The sequence below is a fragment of the Oncorhynchus masou genome, chromosome 27, assembly GCF_036934945.1.
Source record: "Oncorhynchus masou masou isolate Uvic2021 chromosome 27, UVic_Omas_1.1, whole genome shotgun sequence".
In the NCBI taxonomy this organism is placed as follows: Eukaryota; Metazoa; Chordata; class Actinopteri; order Salmoniformes; family Salmonidae; genus Oncorhynchus; species Oncorhynchus masou.
This window is the reverse complement of record NC_088238.1, coordinates 63,392,792-63,407,536: the sequence shown is the minus strand read 5'-3', so window position 1 is coordinate 63,407,536 and position 14,745 is coordinate 63,392,792. Positions and strand designations below refer to the sequence as shown.

Below are 14,745 nucleotides of genomic sequence, written 5' to 3'. Positions count from 1 at the left end.
TACCGACACGCAACTAGTGACACGCAACTACCGAAATGCAACTACCGACACGCAACTAGTGACACGCAACTACCGACACGCAACTACGGACACGCAACTACGGACACGCAACTACGACACGCAACTACGACACGCAACTACGACACGCAACTACCGACACGCAACTACCGACACGCAACTACCGACACGCAACTACCGAAATGCAACTACGGACACGCAACTACGGACACGCAACTACGGACACGCAACTACCGACACGCAACTACCGATACGCAACTACCGACACGCAACTACCGACACGCAACTACGACACGCAACTACCGACACGCAACTACCGACACGCAACTACCGACACGCAACTACCGACACGCAACTACCGACACGCAACTACCGACACGCAACTACCGACACGCAACTACCGACACGCAACTCGTGACACGCAACTCGTGACACGCAACTCGTGACACGCAACTCGTGACACGCAACTCGTGACACGCAACTCGTGACACGCAACTACCGACACGCAACTACCGACACGCAGCTACCGACACGCAGCTACCGACACGCAGCTACCGACACGCAACTACCGACACGCAACTACCGACACGCAACTACCGACACGCAACTACCGACACGCAACTACCGACACGCAACTACCGACACGCAACTACCGACACGCAACTACCGACACGCAACTAGTGACACGCAGCTACCGACACGCAGCTACCGACACGCAACTCGTGACACTCAGCTACCGACACGCAACTACCGACACGCAACTAGTGACGCGCAACTACCGACGCGCAACTACCGACACGCAACTCGTGACACGCAACTACCGACACGCAACTACCGACACGCAACTCGTGACACGCAACTACCGACACGCAACTAGTGACATGCAACTACCGACACGCAACTACCGACACGCAACTCGTGACACGCAACTACCGACACGCAACTAGTGACATGCAACTACCGACACGCAACTAGTGACACGCAACTACCGACACACAACTACCGACACGCAACTCGACAGCTACCCGACAGTCACACCAGGCAGCCGACAGTCACACCACGCAGCCGACAGTCACACCACGCAGCCGACAGTCACACCACGCAGCCGACAGTCACACCACGCAGCCGACAGTCACACCACGCAGCCCATGCATACACACACACACACACACATACTCATAGTGCCACCTGGTGGCAGCTTTAATGAATTGCATCCTCACCTCTCCCTCTCTTCTTTCTCTCTCTCTCTCTGCCTCTCATCCTTCTTTTGTCTCCTCCTCCCCCTTTTTCTCTCTCTCTAGGTGAGTTCCAGCCCATGACCAGCAGTGCGTCTGTGGCATCCCTGGTGATCGCCGTGGAAATGGGGCTGTCTGACGAGGAACTGTCACTAGAACCACCAACCCCTACTGGGGACAACCAGTCCTGAGACCACAGGGCCTACTGGGGCCACACTTGTGCCAGAACCATGACTGTACCGGGGTAAGTCTGGTTTAGCGGGGCCCTGGGACAAATCTAACCTGGGACAGAGGACGGAGACATACCTGCAGGCTAACATTTACTTGGACTATGGCTGCATGTACCTGGGATGGACCTACCTGTCTATGGCTACCCAAGATGGACCTTCCTGTCTATGGCTACCTGGGATGGGCCTACCTGTCTATGGCTACCAGAGATGGACCTACCTGTCTATGGCTACCAGAGATGGACCTACCTGTCTATGTCTACCTGGGATGGGCATACCTGTCTATGGCTACCCGAGATGGACCTTCCTGTCTATGGCTACCTGGGATGGAGCTACCTGTCTATGGCTACCTGGGATGGGCCTACCTGTCTATGGCTACCTGGGATGGGCATACCTGTCTATGGCTACCTGGGATGGACCTACCTGTCTATGGCTACCCGGGATGGACATACCTGTCTATGGCTACCCGGGATGGACATACCTGTCTATGGCTACCTGGGATGGACCTACCTGTCTATGGCTACCTGGGATGGGCCTACCTGTCTATGGCTACCTGGGATGGACCTACCTGTCTATGGCTACCCGAGATGGACATACCTGTCTATGGCTACCTGGGATGGACCTACCTGTCTATGGCTACCCGGGATGGACATACCTGTCTATGGCTACCCGGGATGGACATACCTGTCTATGGCTACCTGGGATGGACCTACCTGTCTATGGCTACCTGGGATGGGCCTACCTGTCTATGGCTACCTGGGATGGACCTACCTGTCTATGGCTACCCGAGATGGACATACCTGTCTATGGCTACCTGGGATGGACCTACCTGTCTATGGCTACCCGGGATGGGCATACCTGTCTATGGCTACCTGGGATTGGCCTACCTGTCTATGGCTACCTGGGATGGACCTACCTGTCTATGGCTACCCGAGATGGACATACCTGTCTATGGCTACCCGGGATGGGCATACCTGTCTATGGCTACCTGGGATGGGCATACCTGTCTATGGCTACCTGGGATGGACCTACCTGTCTATGGCTACCTGGGATGGACATACCTGGATAAACGTACCTGGGATGGCCCTACCTGGGATGGCCCTACCTGGGATGGCCCTATCTGGGATGGACCTACCTGGGATGGCCCTACCTGGATAAACGTATCTGGGATGGCCCTACCTGGGATGGCCCTACCTGGGATGGCCCTACCTGGGATGGACCTACCTGGGATGGACCTACCTGGGATGGCCCTACCTGGGATGGCCCTACCTGGGATGGCCCTACCTGGGATGGACCTACCTGGGATGGACCTACCTGGGATGGCCCTACCTGGGATGGACCTACCTGGGATGGCCCTACCTGGGATGGACCTACCTGGATAAACTTATCTGGGATGGCCCTACCTGGGATGGACCTACCTGGGATGGACCTACCTGGGATGGACCTACCTGGGATGGCCCTACCTGGGATGGACCTACCTGGGATGGACCTACCTGGGATGGACCTACCTGGGATGGACCTACCTGGGATGGACCTACCTGGGATGGACCTACCTGGGATGGCCCTACCTGGGATGGCCCTACCTGGGATGGACCTACCTGGGATGGACCTATCTGGGATGGGATTACATGGCTCACCTCGTACCTACATGGGGAAAAGACTGGCTATGGTTTATGGTCCTCTGCCCTGTATGGATTATGGAGCTGTAACTACAGTATGGAGTAGAAGGTCTGGCTATACCTTTCTGAGATATGGACTTGGCTGGTTGGTTACCTGGAGGGCTATTCTGTGTCATGGAGCTGTTACATGGAGCCCAGGAAATGCATCTGGAACAAAGTGTTTCACAATAAGAGTTCAGATCACACACTGACCAATATGGAAACAGTTTGAAACGGGACCTTGGGTCTGTTAAACCCATATCTCTAGAAGTGACAGTTTGAAACGGGACCTTGGGTCTGTTAAACCCATATCTCTAGAAGTGACAGTTTGAAACGGGACCTTGTCCACCATCACGCAGAGACACACAGTACTGTTGTAGCTTAAATGACACGAGGTTCACTCAATACTCGTGAACAACCGGTGCAGATATCACAGGGACTTTTATTTTGGAAAAAAGCCCTCTGGGAGATGTAGTCAGTGGACCTGCTCTGACATTATCTCCGCTGTGTCTGGACCGAGGCTGGTCTCTACCTACGGTAACCATGGATACGAACACACAACTACGTAGTGTTGCTCCAACAACACTGCAGTATTTTTAAAGTACCACACCAGTATTATCTATACCCTGCCTGTGTCTATTTCTATGGTCATATATCTGCCGGTCAGTCTGTCTATATCTGTACCATGATCTCACAGTATTGCATTGTTTTATTTCCTGCTTTTTAAAGTTGTTTTTTTACTACATACAGTACCTTTGTCTGGCTTAACTGTCCAAGCAGAGTTGGTTGTGTCTTTTGACTGGCCAATCAGAGTTGGTTGTGTCTTTTGACTGGCCAATCAGAGTTGGTTGTGTCTTTTGACTGGCCAATCAGTTGGTTGTGTCTTTTGACTGGCCAATCAGAGTTGGTTGTGTCTTTTGACTGGCCAATCAGAGTTGGTTGTGTCTTTTGACTGGCCAATCAGAGTTGGTTGTGTCTTTTGACTGGCCAATCAGAGTTGGTTGTGTCTTTTGACTGGCCAATCAGAGTTGGTTGTGTCTTTTGACTGGCCAATCAGAGTTTGTTGTGGTTGTGTTGTTGCCATGGCGTTGCCAATAACTGCCATTTTTAAAACCAGGGCCATGTTTAGTAGGAAAAGGTTTTGGAACGTTCTAGATAAAAAATTCTATGAATAGAGCCGCTGTGATTTCAGTATTTTACATGTCAGAGAGGCATGTTTGTTTGATATTGAACTAAAATATAAACACAACATGTAAAGTGTTGGTCCCATGTTTCATGAGCTGAAATAAAACAGAATGTTCCATATTCACAAAAAGCTGATTTCTCTCAAATTTTGTGCACAAATGTGTTTCCGTCCCTGTTAGTGAACATTTCTCTGCCAAGAGAATCCATCCACCTGCCAGGTGTGGCATCTCAAGAGAATCCATCCACCTGCCAGGTGTGGCATCTCAAGAGAATCCATCCACCTGCCAGGTGTGGCATCTCAAGAGAATCCATCCACCTGCCAGGTGTGGCATCTCAAGAGAATCCATCCACCTGCCAGGTGTGGCATCTCAAGAGAATCCATCCACCTGCCAGGTGTGGCATCTCAAGAGAATCCATCCACCTGCCAGGTGTGGCATCTCAAGAGAATCCATCCACCTGCCAGGTGTGGCATCTCAAGAGAATCCATCCACCTGCCAGGTGTGGCATCTCAAGAGAATCCATCCACCTGCCAGGTGTGGCATCTCAAGAGAATCCATCCACCTGCCAGGTGTGGCATCTCAAGAAGCTGATTAAACTGTATGATCATTACACAGGTGCACCTAGACCAGAACCCTATTGAACCCTATTCCCTATATAGTGCACTACTTTAGACCAGAGCCCTATAGAACCCTATTCCCTATATAGTGCACTACTTTAGACCAGGGCCCTATTCCCTATATAGTGCACTACTTTAGACCAGAACCTTATAGACTCTGGTTACAGGTAGTGCACTACTTTAGACCAGAACCTTATAGACTCTGGTTACAGGTAGTGCACTACTTTAGACCAGAACCTTATAGACTCTGGTTACAGGTAGTGCACTACTTTAGATCAGAACCTTATAGACTCTGGTTACAGGTAGTGCACTACTTTAGACCAGAACCTTATAGACTCTGGTTACAGGTAGTGCACTACGTTAGACCAGGGCCTTATAGACTCTGGTTACAGGTAGGGCACTACTTTAGACCAGAACCTTATAGACTCTGGTTACAGATAGTGCACTACTTTAGACCAGAACCTTATAGACTCTGGTTACAGATAGTGCACTACTTTAGACCAGGGCCTTATAGACTCTGGTTACAGGTAGTGCACTACGTTAGACCAGAACCTTATAGACTCTGGTTACAGGTAGTGCACTACTTTAGACCAGAACCTTATAGACTCTGGTTACAGGTAGTGCACTACTTTAGACCAGAACCTTATAGACTCTGGTTACAGATAGTGCACTACTTTAGACCAGAACCTTATAGACTCTGGTTACAGGTAGTGCACTACTTTAGACCAGAACCTTATAGACTCTGGTTACAGGTAGTGCACTACTTTAGACCAGGGCCTTATAGACTCTGGTTACAGGTAGTGCACTACGTTAGACCAGAACCTTATAGACTCTGGTTACAGGTAGTGCACTACTTTAGACCAGAACCTTATAGACTCTGGTTACAGGTAGTGCACTACTTTAGACCAGAACCTTATAGACTCTGGTTACAGGTAGTGCACTACTTTAGACCAGAACCTTATAGACTCTGGTTACAGGTAGTGCACTACTTTAGACCAGAACCTTATAGACTCTGGTTACAGGTAGTGCACTACTTTAGACCAGAACCTTATAGACTCTGGTTACAGGTAGTGCACTACTTTAGACCAGAACCTTATAGACTCTGGTTACAGGTAGTGCACTACTTTAGACCAGGGCCTTATAGACTCTGGTTACAGGTAGTGCACTACTTTAGACCAGGGCCCACAGAACCTTATAGACTCTGGTTACAGATAGTGCACTACTTTAGACCAGAACCTTATAGACTCTGGTTACAGGTAGTGCACTACTTTAGACCAGGGCCTTATAGGCTCTGGTTACAGGTAGTGCACTACTTTAGACCAGAACCTTATAGACTCTGGTTACAGGTAGTGCACTACTTTAGACCAGAACCGTATAGACTCTGGTTACAGGTAGTGCACTACTTTAGACCAGGGCCTTATAGACTCTGGTTACAGGTAGTGCACTACTTTAGACCAGAACCTTATAGACTCTGGTTACAGGTAGTGCACTACTTTAGACCAGGGCCCACAGAACCTTATAGACTCTGGTTACAGGTAGTGCACTACTTTAGACCAGGGCCTTATAGGCTCTGGTTACAGGTAGTGCACTACGTTAGACCAGAACCTTATAGACTCTGGTTACAGGTAGTGCACTACTTTAGACCAGAACCTTATAGACTCTGGTTACAGATAGTGCACTACTTTAGACCAGAACCTTATAGACTCTGGTTACAGGTAGTGCACTACTTTAGACCAGGGCCTTATAGACTCTGGTTACAGGTAGTGCACTACTTTAGACCAGGACCCACAGAACCTTATAGACTCTGGTTACAGATAGTGCACTACTTTAGACCAGGGCCTTATAGACTCTGGTTACAGGTAGTGCACTACTTTAGACCAGAACCGTATAGACTCTGGTTACAGGTAGTGCACTACTTTAGACCAGAACCTTATAGACTCTGGTTACAGGTAGTGCACTACTTTAGACCAGAACCTTATAGACTCTGGTTACAGGTAGTGCACTACTTTAGACCAGAACCGTATAGACTCTGGTTACAGGTAGTGCACTACTTTAGACCAGGACCTTATAGACTCTGGTTACAGGTAGTGCACTACTTTAGACCAGGACCTTATAGACTCTGGTTACAGGTAGTGCACTACTTTAGACCAGAACCTTATAGACTCTGGTTACAGGTAGTGCACTACTTTAGACCAGGGCCCACAGAACCTTATAGACTCTGGTTACAGGTAGTGCACTACTTTAGACCAGGGCCTTATAGACTCTGGTTACAGGTAGTGCACTACTTTAGACCAGAACCTTATAGACTCTGGTTACAGGTAGTGCACTACTTTAGACCAGAACCTTATAGACTCTGGTTACAGGTAGTGCACTACGTTAGACCAGAACCTTATAGACTCTGGTTACAGGTATTGCACTACGTTAGACCAGAACCTTATAGACTCTGGTTACAGGTAGTGCACTACTTTAGACCAGGGCCTTATAGACTCTGGTTACAGATAGTGCACTACTTTAGACCAGGGCCTTATAGACTCTGGTTACAGGTAGTGCACTACTTTAGACCAGGGCCCACAGAACCTTATAGACTCTGGTTACAGGTAGTGCACTACTTTAGACTAGAACCTTATAGACTCTGGTTACAGGTAGTGCACTACTTTAGACCAGGGCCTTATAGACTCTGGTTACAGGTAGTGCACTACGTTAGACCATAACCTTATAGACTCTGGTTACAGGTGGTGCACTACTTTAGACCACGGCCTTATAGACTCTGGTTACAGGTAGTGCACTACTTTAGACCAGAACCTTATAGACTCTGGTTACAGGTAGTGCACTACGTTAGACCAGGGCCCACAGAACCTTATAGACTCTGGTTACAGGTAGTGCACTACTTTAGACCAGAACCTTATAGACTCTGGTTACAGGTAGTGCACTACTTTAGACCAGGGCCTTATAGACTCTGGTTACAGGTAGTGCACTACTTTAGACCAGAACCTTATAGACTCTGGTTACAGGTAGTGCACTACTTTAGACCAGAACCTTATAGACTCTGGTTACAGGTAGTGCACTACTTTAGACCAGAACCTTATAGACTCTGGTTACAGGTAGTGCACTACGTTAGACCAGGGCCCACAGAACCTTATAGACTCTGGTTACAGGTAGTGCACTACGTTAGACCAGGGCCTTATAGACTCTGGTTACAGGTAGTGCACTACTTTAGACCAGGGCCCACAGAACCTTATAGACTCTGGTTACAGGTAGTGCACTACGTTAGACCAGGGCCTTATAGACTCTGGTTACAGGTAGTGCACTACTTTAGACCAGAACCTTATAGACTCTGGTTACAGGTAGTGCACTACGTTAGACCAGGGCCCACAGAACCTTATAGACTCTGGTTACAGGTAGTGCACTACTTTAGACCAGAACCTTATAGACTCTGGTTACAGGTAGTGCACTACTTTAGACCAGGGCCTTATAGACTCTGGTTACAGGTAGTGCACTACTTTAGACCAGAACCTTATAGACTCTGGTTACAGGTAGTGCACTACTTTAGACCAGAACCTTATAGACTCTGGTTACAGGTAGTGCACTACTTTAGACCAGAACCTTATAGACTCTGGTTACAGGTAGTGCACTACGTTAGACCAGAACCTTATAGACTCTGGTTACAGGTAGTGCACTACGTTAGACCAGAACCTTATAGACTCTGGTTACAGGTAGTGCACTACTTTAGACCAGAACCTTATAGACTCTGGTTACAGATAGTGCACTACTTTAGATCAGAACCTTATAGACTCTGGTTACAGGTAGTGCACTACTTTAGACCAGAACCTTATAGACTCTGGTTACAGGTAGTGCACTACGTTAGACCAGGGCCTTATAGACTCTGGTTACAGGTAGGGCACTACTTTAGACCAGAACCTTATAGACTCTGGTTACAGATAGTGCACTACTTTAGACCAGAACCTTATAGACTCTGGTTACAGATAGTGCACTACTTTAGACCAGGGCCTTATAGACTCTGGTTACAGGTAGTGCACTACGTTAGACCAGAACCTTATAGACTCTGGTTACAGGTAGTGCACTACTTTAGACCAGAACCTTATAGACTCTGGTTACAGGTAGTGCACTACTTTAGACCAGAACCTTATAGACTCTGGTTACAGATAGTGCACTACTTTAGACCAGAACCTTATAGACTCTGGTTACAGGTAGTGCACTACTTTAGACCAGAACCTTATAGACTCTGGTTACAGGTAGTGCACTACTTTAGACCAGGGCCTTATAGACTCTGGTTACAGGTAGTGCACTACGTTAGACCAGAACCTTATAGACTCTGGTTACAGGTAGTGCACTACTTTAGACCAGAACCTTATAGACTCTGGTTACAGGTAGTGCACTACTTTAGACCAGAACCTTATAGACTCTGGTTACAGGTAGTGCACTACTTTAGACCAGAACCTTATAGACTCTGGTTACAGGTAGTGCACTACTTTAGACCAGAACCTTATAGACTCTGGTTACAGGTAGTGCACTACTTTAGACCAGAACCTTATAGACTCTGGTTACAGGTAGTGCACTACTTTAGACCAGAACCTTATAGACTCTGGTTACAGGTAGTGCACTACTTTAGACCAGGGCCTTATAGACTCTGGTTACAGGTAGTGCACTACTTTAGACCAGGGCCCACAGAACCTTATAGACTCTGGTTACAGATAGTGCACTACTTTAGACCAGAACCTTATAGACTCTGGTTACAGGTAGTGCACTACTTTAGACCAGGGCCTTATAGGCTCTGGTTACAGGTAGTGCACTACTTTAGACCAGAACCTTATAGACTCTGGTTACAGGTAGTGCACTACTTTAGACCAGAACCGTATAGACTCTGGTTACAGGTAGTGCACTACTTTAGACCAGGGCCTTATAGACTCTGGTTACAGGTAGTGCACTACTTTAGACCAGAACCTTATAGACTCTGGTTACAGGTAGTGCACTACTTTAGACCAGGGCCCACAGAACCTTATAGACTCTGGTTACAGGTAGTGCACTACTTTAGACCAGGGCCTTATAGGCTCTGGTTACAGGTAGTGCACTACGTTAGACCAGAACCTTATAGACTCTGGTTACAGGTAGTGCACTACTTTAGACCAGAACCTTATAGACTCTGGTTACAGATAGTGCACTACTTTAGACCAGAACCTTATAGACTCTGGTTACAGGTAGTGCACTACTTTAGACCAGGGCCTTATAGACTCTGGTTACAGGTAGTGCACTACTTTAGACCAGGACCCACAGAACCTTATAGACTCTGGTTACAGATAGTGCACTACTTTAGACCAGAACCTTATAGACTCTGGTTACAGGTAGTGCACTACTTTAGACCAGAACCTTATAGACTCTGGTTACAGGTAGTGCACTACTTTAGACCAGAACCGTATAGACTCTGGTTACAGGTAGTGCACTACTTTAGACCAGGACCTTATAGACTCTGGTTACAGGTAGTGCACTACTTTAGACCAGGACCTTATAGACTCTGGTTACAGGTAGTGCACTACTTTAGACCAGGACCTTATAGACTCTGGTTACAGGTAGTGCACTACTTTAGACCAGAACCTTATAGACTCTGGTTACAGGTAGTGCACTACTTTAGACCAGAACCTTATAGACTCTGGTTACAGATAGTGCACTACTTTAGACCAGAACCTTATAGACTCTGGTTACAGGTAGTGCACTACTTTAGACCAGAACCTTATAGACTCTGGTTACAGGTAGTGCACTACTTTAGACCAGAACCTTATAGACTCTGGTTACAGGTAGTGCACTACTTTAGACCAGGGCCTTATAGACTCTGGTTACAGGTAGTGCACTACTTTAGACCAGGGCCCACAGAACCTTATAGACTCTGGTTACAGATAGTGCACTACTTTAGACCAGAACCTTATAGACTCTGGTTACAGGTAGTGCACTACTTTAGACCAGGGCCTTATAGGCTCTGGTTACAGGTAGTGCACTACTTTAGACCAGAACCTTATAGACTCTGGTTACAGGTAGTGCACTACTTTAGACCAGAACCGTATAGACTCTGGTTACAGGTAGTGCACTACTTTAGACCAGGGCCTTATAGACTCTGGTTACAGGTAGTGCACTACTTTAGACCAGAACCTTATAGACTCTGGTTACAGGTAGTGCACTACTTTAGACCAGGGCCCACAGAACCTTATAGACTCTGGTTACAGGTAGTGCACTACTTTAGACCAGGGCCTTATAGGCTCTGGTTACAGGTAGTGCACTACGTTAGACCAGAACCTTATAGACTCTGGTTACAGGTAGTGCACTACTTTAGACCAGAACCTTATAGACTCTGGTTACAGATAGTGCACTACTTTAGACCAGAACCTTATAGACTCTGGTTACAGGTAGTGCACTACTTTAGACCAGGGCCTTATAGACTCTGGTTACAGGTAGTGCACTACTTTAGACCAGGACCCACAGAACCTTATAGACTCTGGTTACAGATACACTACTATTATAGACTCTGGTTACAGGTAGTGCACTACTTTAGACCAGAACCGTATAGACTCTGGTTACAGGTAGTGCACTACTTTAGACCAGAACCTTATAGACTCTGGTTACAGGTAGTGCACTACTTTAGACCAGAACCTTATAGACTCTGGTTACAGGTAGTGCAGGTACTTTAGACCAGGACCTTATAGACTCTGGTTACAGGTAGTGCACTACTTTAGACCAGGACCTTATAGACTCTGGTTACAGGTAGTGCACTACTTTAGACCAGGACCTTATAGACTCTGGTTACAGGTAGTGCACTACTTTAGACCAGGACCTTATAGACTCTGGTTACAGGTAGTGCACTACTTTAGACCAGAACCTTATAGACTCTGGTTACAGGTAGTGCACTACTTTAGACCAGAACCTTATAGACTCTGGTTACAGGTAGTGCACTACTTTAGACCAGAACCTTATAGACTCTGGTTACAGGTAGTGCACTACTTTAGACCAGGACCTTATAGACTCTGGTTACAGGTAGTGCACTACTTTAGACCAGGACCTTATAGACTCTGGTTACAGGTAGTGCACTACTTTAGACCAGGACCTTATAGACTCTGGTTACAGGTAGTGCACTACTTTAGACCAGAACCGTATAGACTCTGGTTACAGGTAGTGCACTACTTTAGACCAGAACCTTATAGACTCTGGTTACAGGTAGTGCACTACTTTAGACCAGAACCTTATAGACCAGAAGAACCGTATAGACTCTGGTTACAGGTAGTGCACTACTTTAGACCAGGACCTTATAGACTCTGGTTACAGGTAGTGCACTACTTTAGACCAGGACCTTATAGACTCTGGTTACAGGTAGTGCACTACTTTAGACCAGGACCTTATAGACTCTGGTTACAGATAGTGCACTACTTTAGACCAGGGCCTTATAGACTCTGGTTACAGGTAGTGCACTACGTTAGACCAGAACCTTATAGACTCTGGTTACAGGTAGTGCACTACTTTAGACCAGAACCTTATAGACTCTGGTTACAGGTAGTGCACTACTTTAGACCAGAACCTTATAGACTCTGGTTACAGATAGTGCACTACTTTAGACCAGAACCTTATAGACTCTGGTTACAGGTAGTGCACTACTTTAGACCAGAACCTTATAGACTCTGGTTACAGGTAGTGCACTACTTTAGACCAGGGCCTTATAGACTCTGGTTACAGGTAGTGCACTACGTTAGACCAGAACCTTATAGACTCTGGTTACAGGTAGTGCACTACTTTAGACCAGAACCTTATAGACTCTGGTTACAGGTAGTGCACTACTTTAGACCAGAACCTTATAGACTCTGGTTACAGGTAGTGCACTACTTTAGACCAGAACCTTATAGACTCTGGTTACAGGTAGTGCACTACTTTAGACCAGAACCTTATAGACTCTGGTTACAGGTAGTGCACTACTTTAGACCAGAACCTTATAGACTCTGGTTACAGGTAGTGCACTACTTTAGACCAGAACCTTATAGACTCTGGTTACAGGTAGTGCACTACTTTAGACCAGGGCCTTATAGACTCTGGTTACAGGTAGTGCACTACTTTAGACCAGGGCCCACAGAACCTTATAGACTCTGGTTACAGATAGTGCACTACTTTAGACCAGAACCTTATAGACTCTGGTTACAGGTAGTGCACTACTTTAGACCAGGGCCTTATAGGCTCTGGTTACAGGTAGTGCACTACTTTAGACCAGAACCTTATAGACTCTGGTTACAGGTAGTGCACTACTTTAGACCAGAACCGTATAGACTCTGGTTACAGGTAGTGCACTACTTTAGACCAGGGCCTTATAGACTCTGGTTACAGGTAGTGCACTACTTTAGACCAGAACCTTATAGACTCTGGTTACAGGTAGTGCACTACTTTAGACCAGGGCCCACAGAACCTTATAGACTCTGGTTACAGGTAGTGCACTACTTTAGACCAGGGCCTTATAGGCTCTGGTTACAGGTAGTGCACTACGTTAGACCAGAACCTTATAGACTCTGGTTACAGGTAGTGCACTACTTTAGACCAGAACCTTATAGACTCTGGTTACAGATAGTGCACTACTTTAGACCAGAACCTTATAGACTCTGGTTACAGGTAGTGCACTACTTTAGACCAGGGCCTTATAGACTCTGGTTACAGGTAGTGCACTACTTTAGACCAGGACCCACAGAACCTTATAGACTCTGGTTACAGATAGTGCACTACTTTAGACCAGGGCCTTATAGACTCTGGTTACAGGTAGTGCACTACTTTAGACCAGAACCGTATAGACTCTGGTTACAGGTAGTGCACTACTTTAGACCAGAACCTTATAGACTCTGGTTACAGGTAGTGCACTACTTTAGACCAGAACCTTATAGACTCTGGTTACAGGTAGTGCACTACTTTAGACCAGAACCGTATAGACTCTGGTTACAGGTAGTGCACTACTTTAGACCAGGACCTTATAGACTCTGGTTACAGGTAGTGCACTACTTTAGACCAGGACCTTATAGACTCTGGTTACAGGTAGTGCACTACTTTAGACCAGAACCTTATAGACTCTGGTTACAGGTAGTGCACTACTTTAGACCAGGGCCCACAGAACCTTATAGACTCTGGTTACAGGTAGTGCACTACTTTAGACCAGGGCCTTATAGACTCTGGTTACAGGTAGTGCACTACTTTAGACCAGAACCTTATAGACTCTGGTTACAGGTAGTGCACTACTTTAGACCAGAACCTTATAGACTCTGGTTACAGGTAGTGCACTACGTTAGACCAGAACCTTATAGACTCTGGTTACAGGTATTGCACTACGTTAGACCAGAACCTTATAGACTCTGGTTACAGGTAGTGCACTACTTTAGACCAGGGCCTTATAGACTCTGGTTACAGATAGTGCACTACTTTAGACCAGGGCCTTATAGACTCTGGTTACAGGTAGTGCACTACTTTAGACCAGGGCCCACAGAACCTTATAGACTCTGGTTACAGGTAGTGCACTACTTTAGACTAGAACCTTATAGACTCTGGTTACAGGTAGTGCACTACTTTAGACCAGGGCCTTATAGACTCTGGTTACAGGTAGTGCACTACGTTAGACCATAACCTTATAGACTCTGGTTACAGGTGGTGCACTACTTTAGACCACGGCCTTATAGACTCTGGTTACAGGTAGTGCACTACTTTAGACCAGAACCTTATAGACTCTGGTTACAGGTAGTGCACTACGTTAGACCAGGGCCCACAGAACCTTATAGACTCTGGTT

The 14,745-nt window shown here is 46.8% G+C and overlaps 1 protein-coding gene across 1 annotated transcript in view; it reads left to right on the top strand.

Annotated features, from left to right (window-relative positions):
• Positions 1-4,442, top strand: part of LOC135516516 (RING finger protein 150-like) — a 17,600-nt gene extending 13,158 nt beyond the window's left edge. The window contains exon 6 of the mRNA XM_064940863.1: positions 1,320-4,442. Coding sequence (XP_064796935.1) covers positions 1,320-1,444 — 125 coding nt within the window. The 3' untranslated portion in view covers positions 1,445-4,442. The remainder of the gene's footprint in view (positions 1-1,319) is intronic.
• The last annotated feature ends 10,303 nt before the right edge of the window (positions 4,443-14,745 follow it).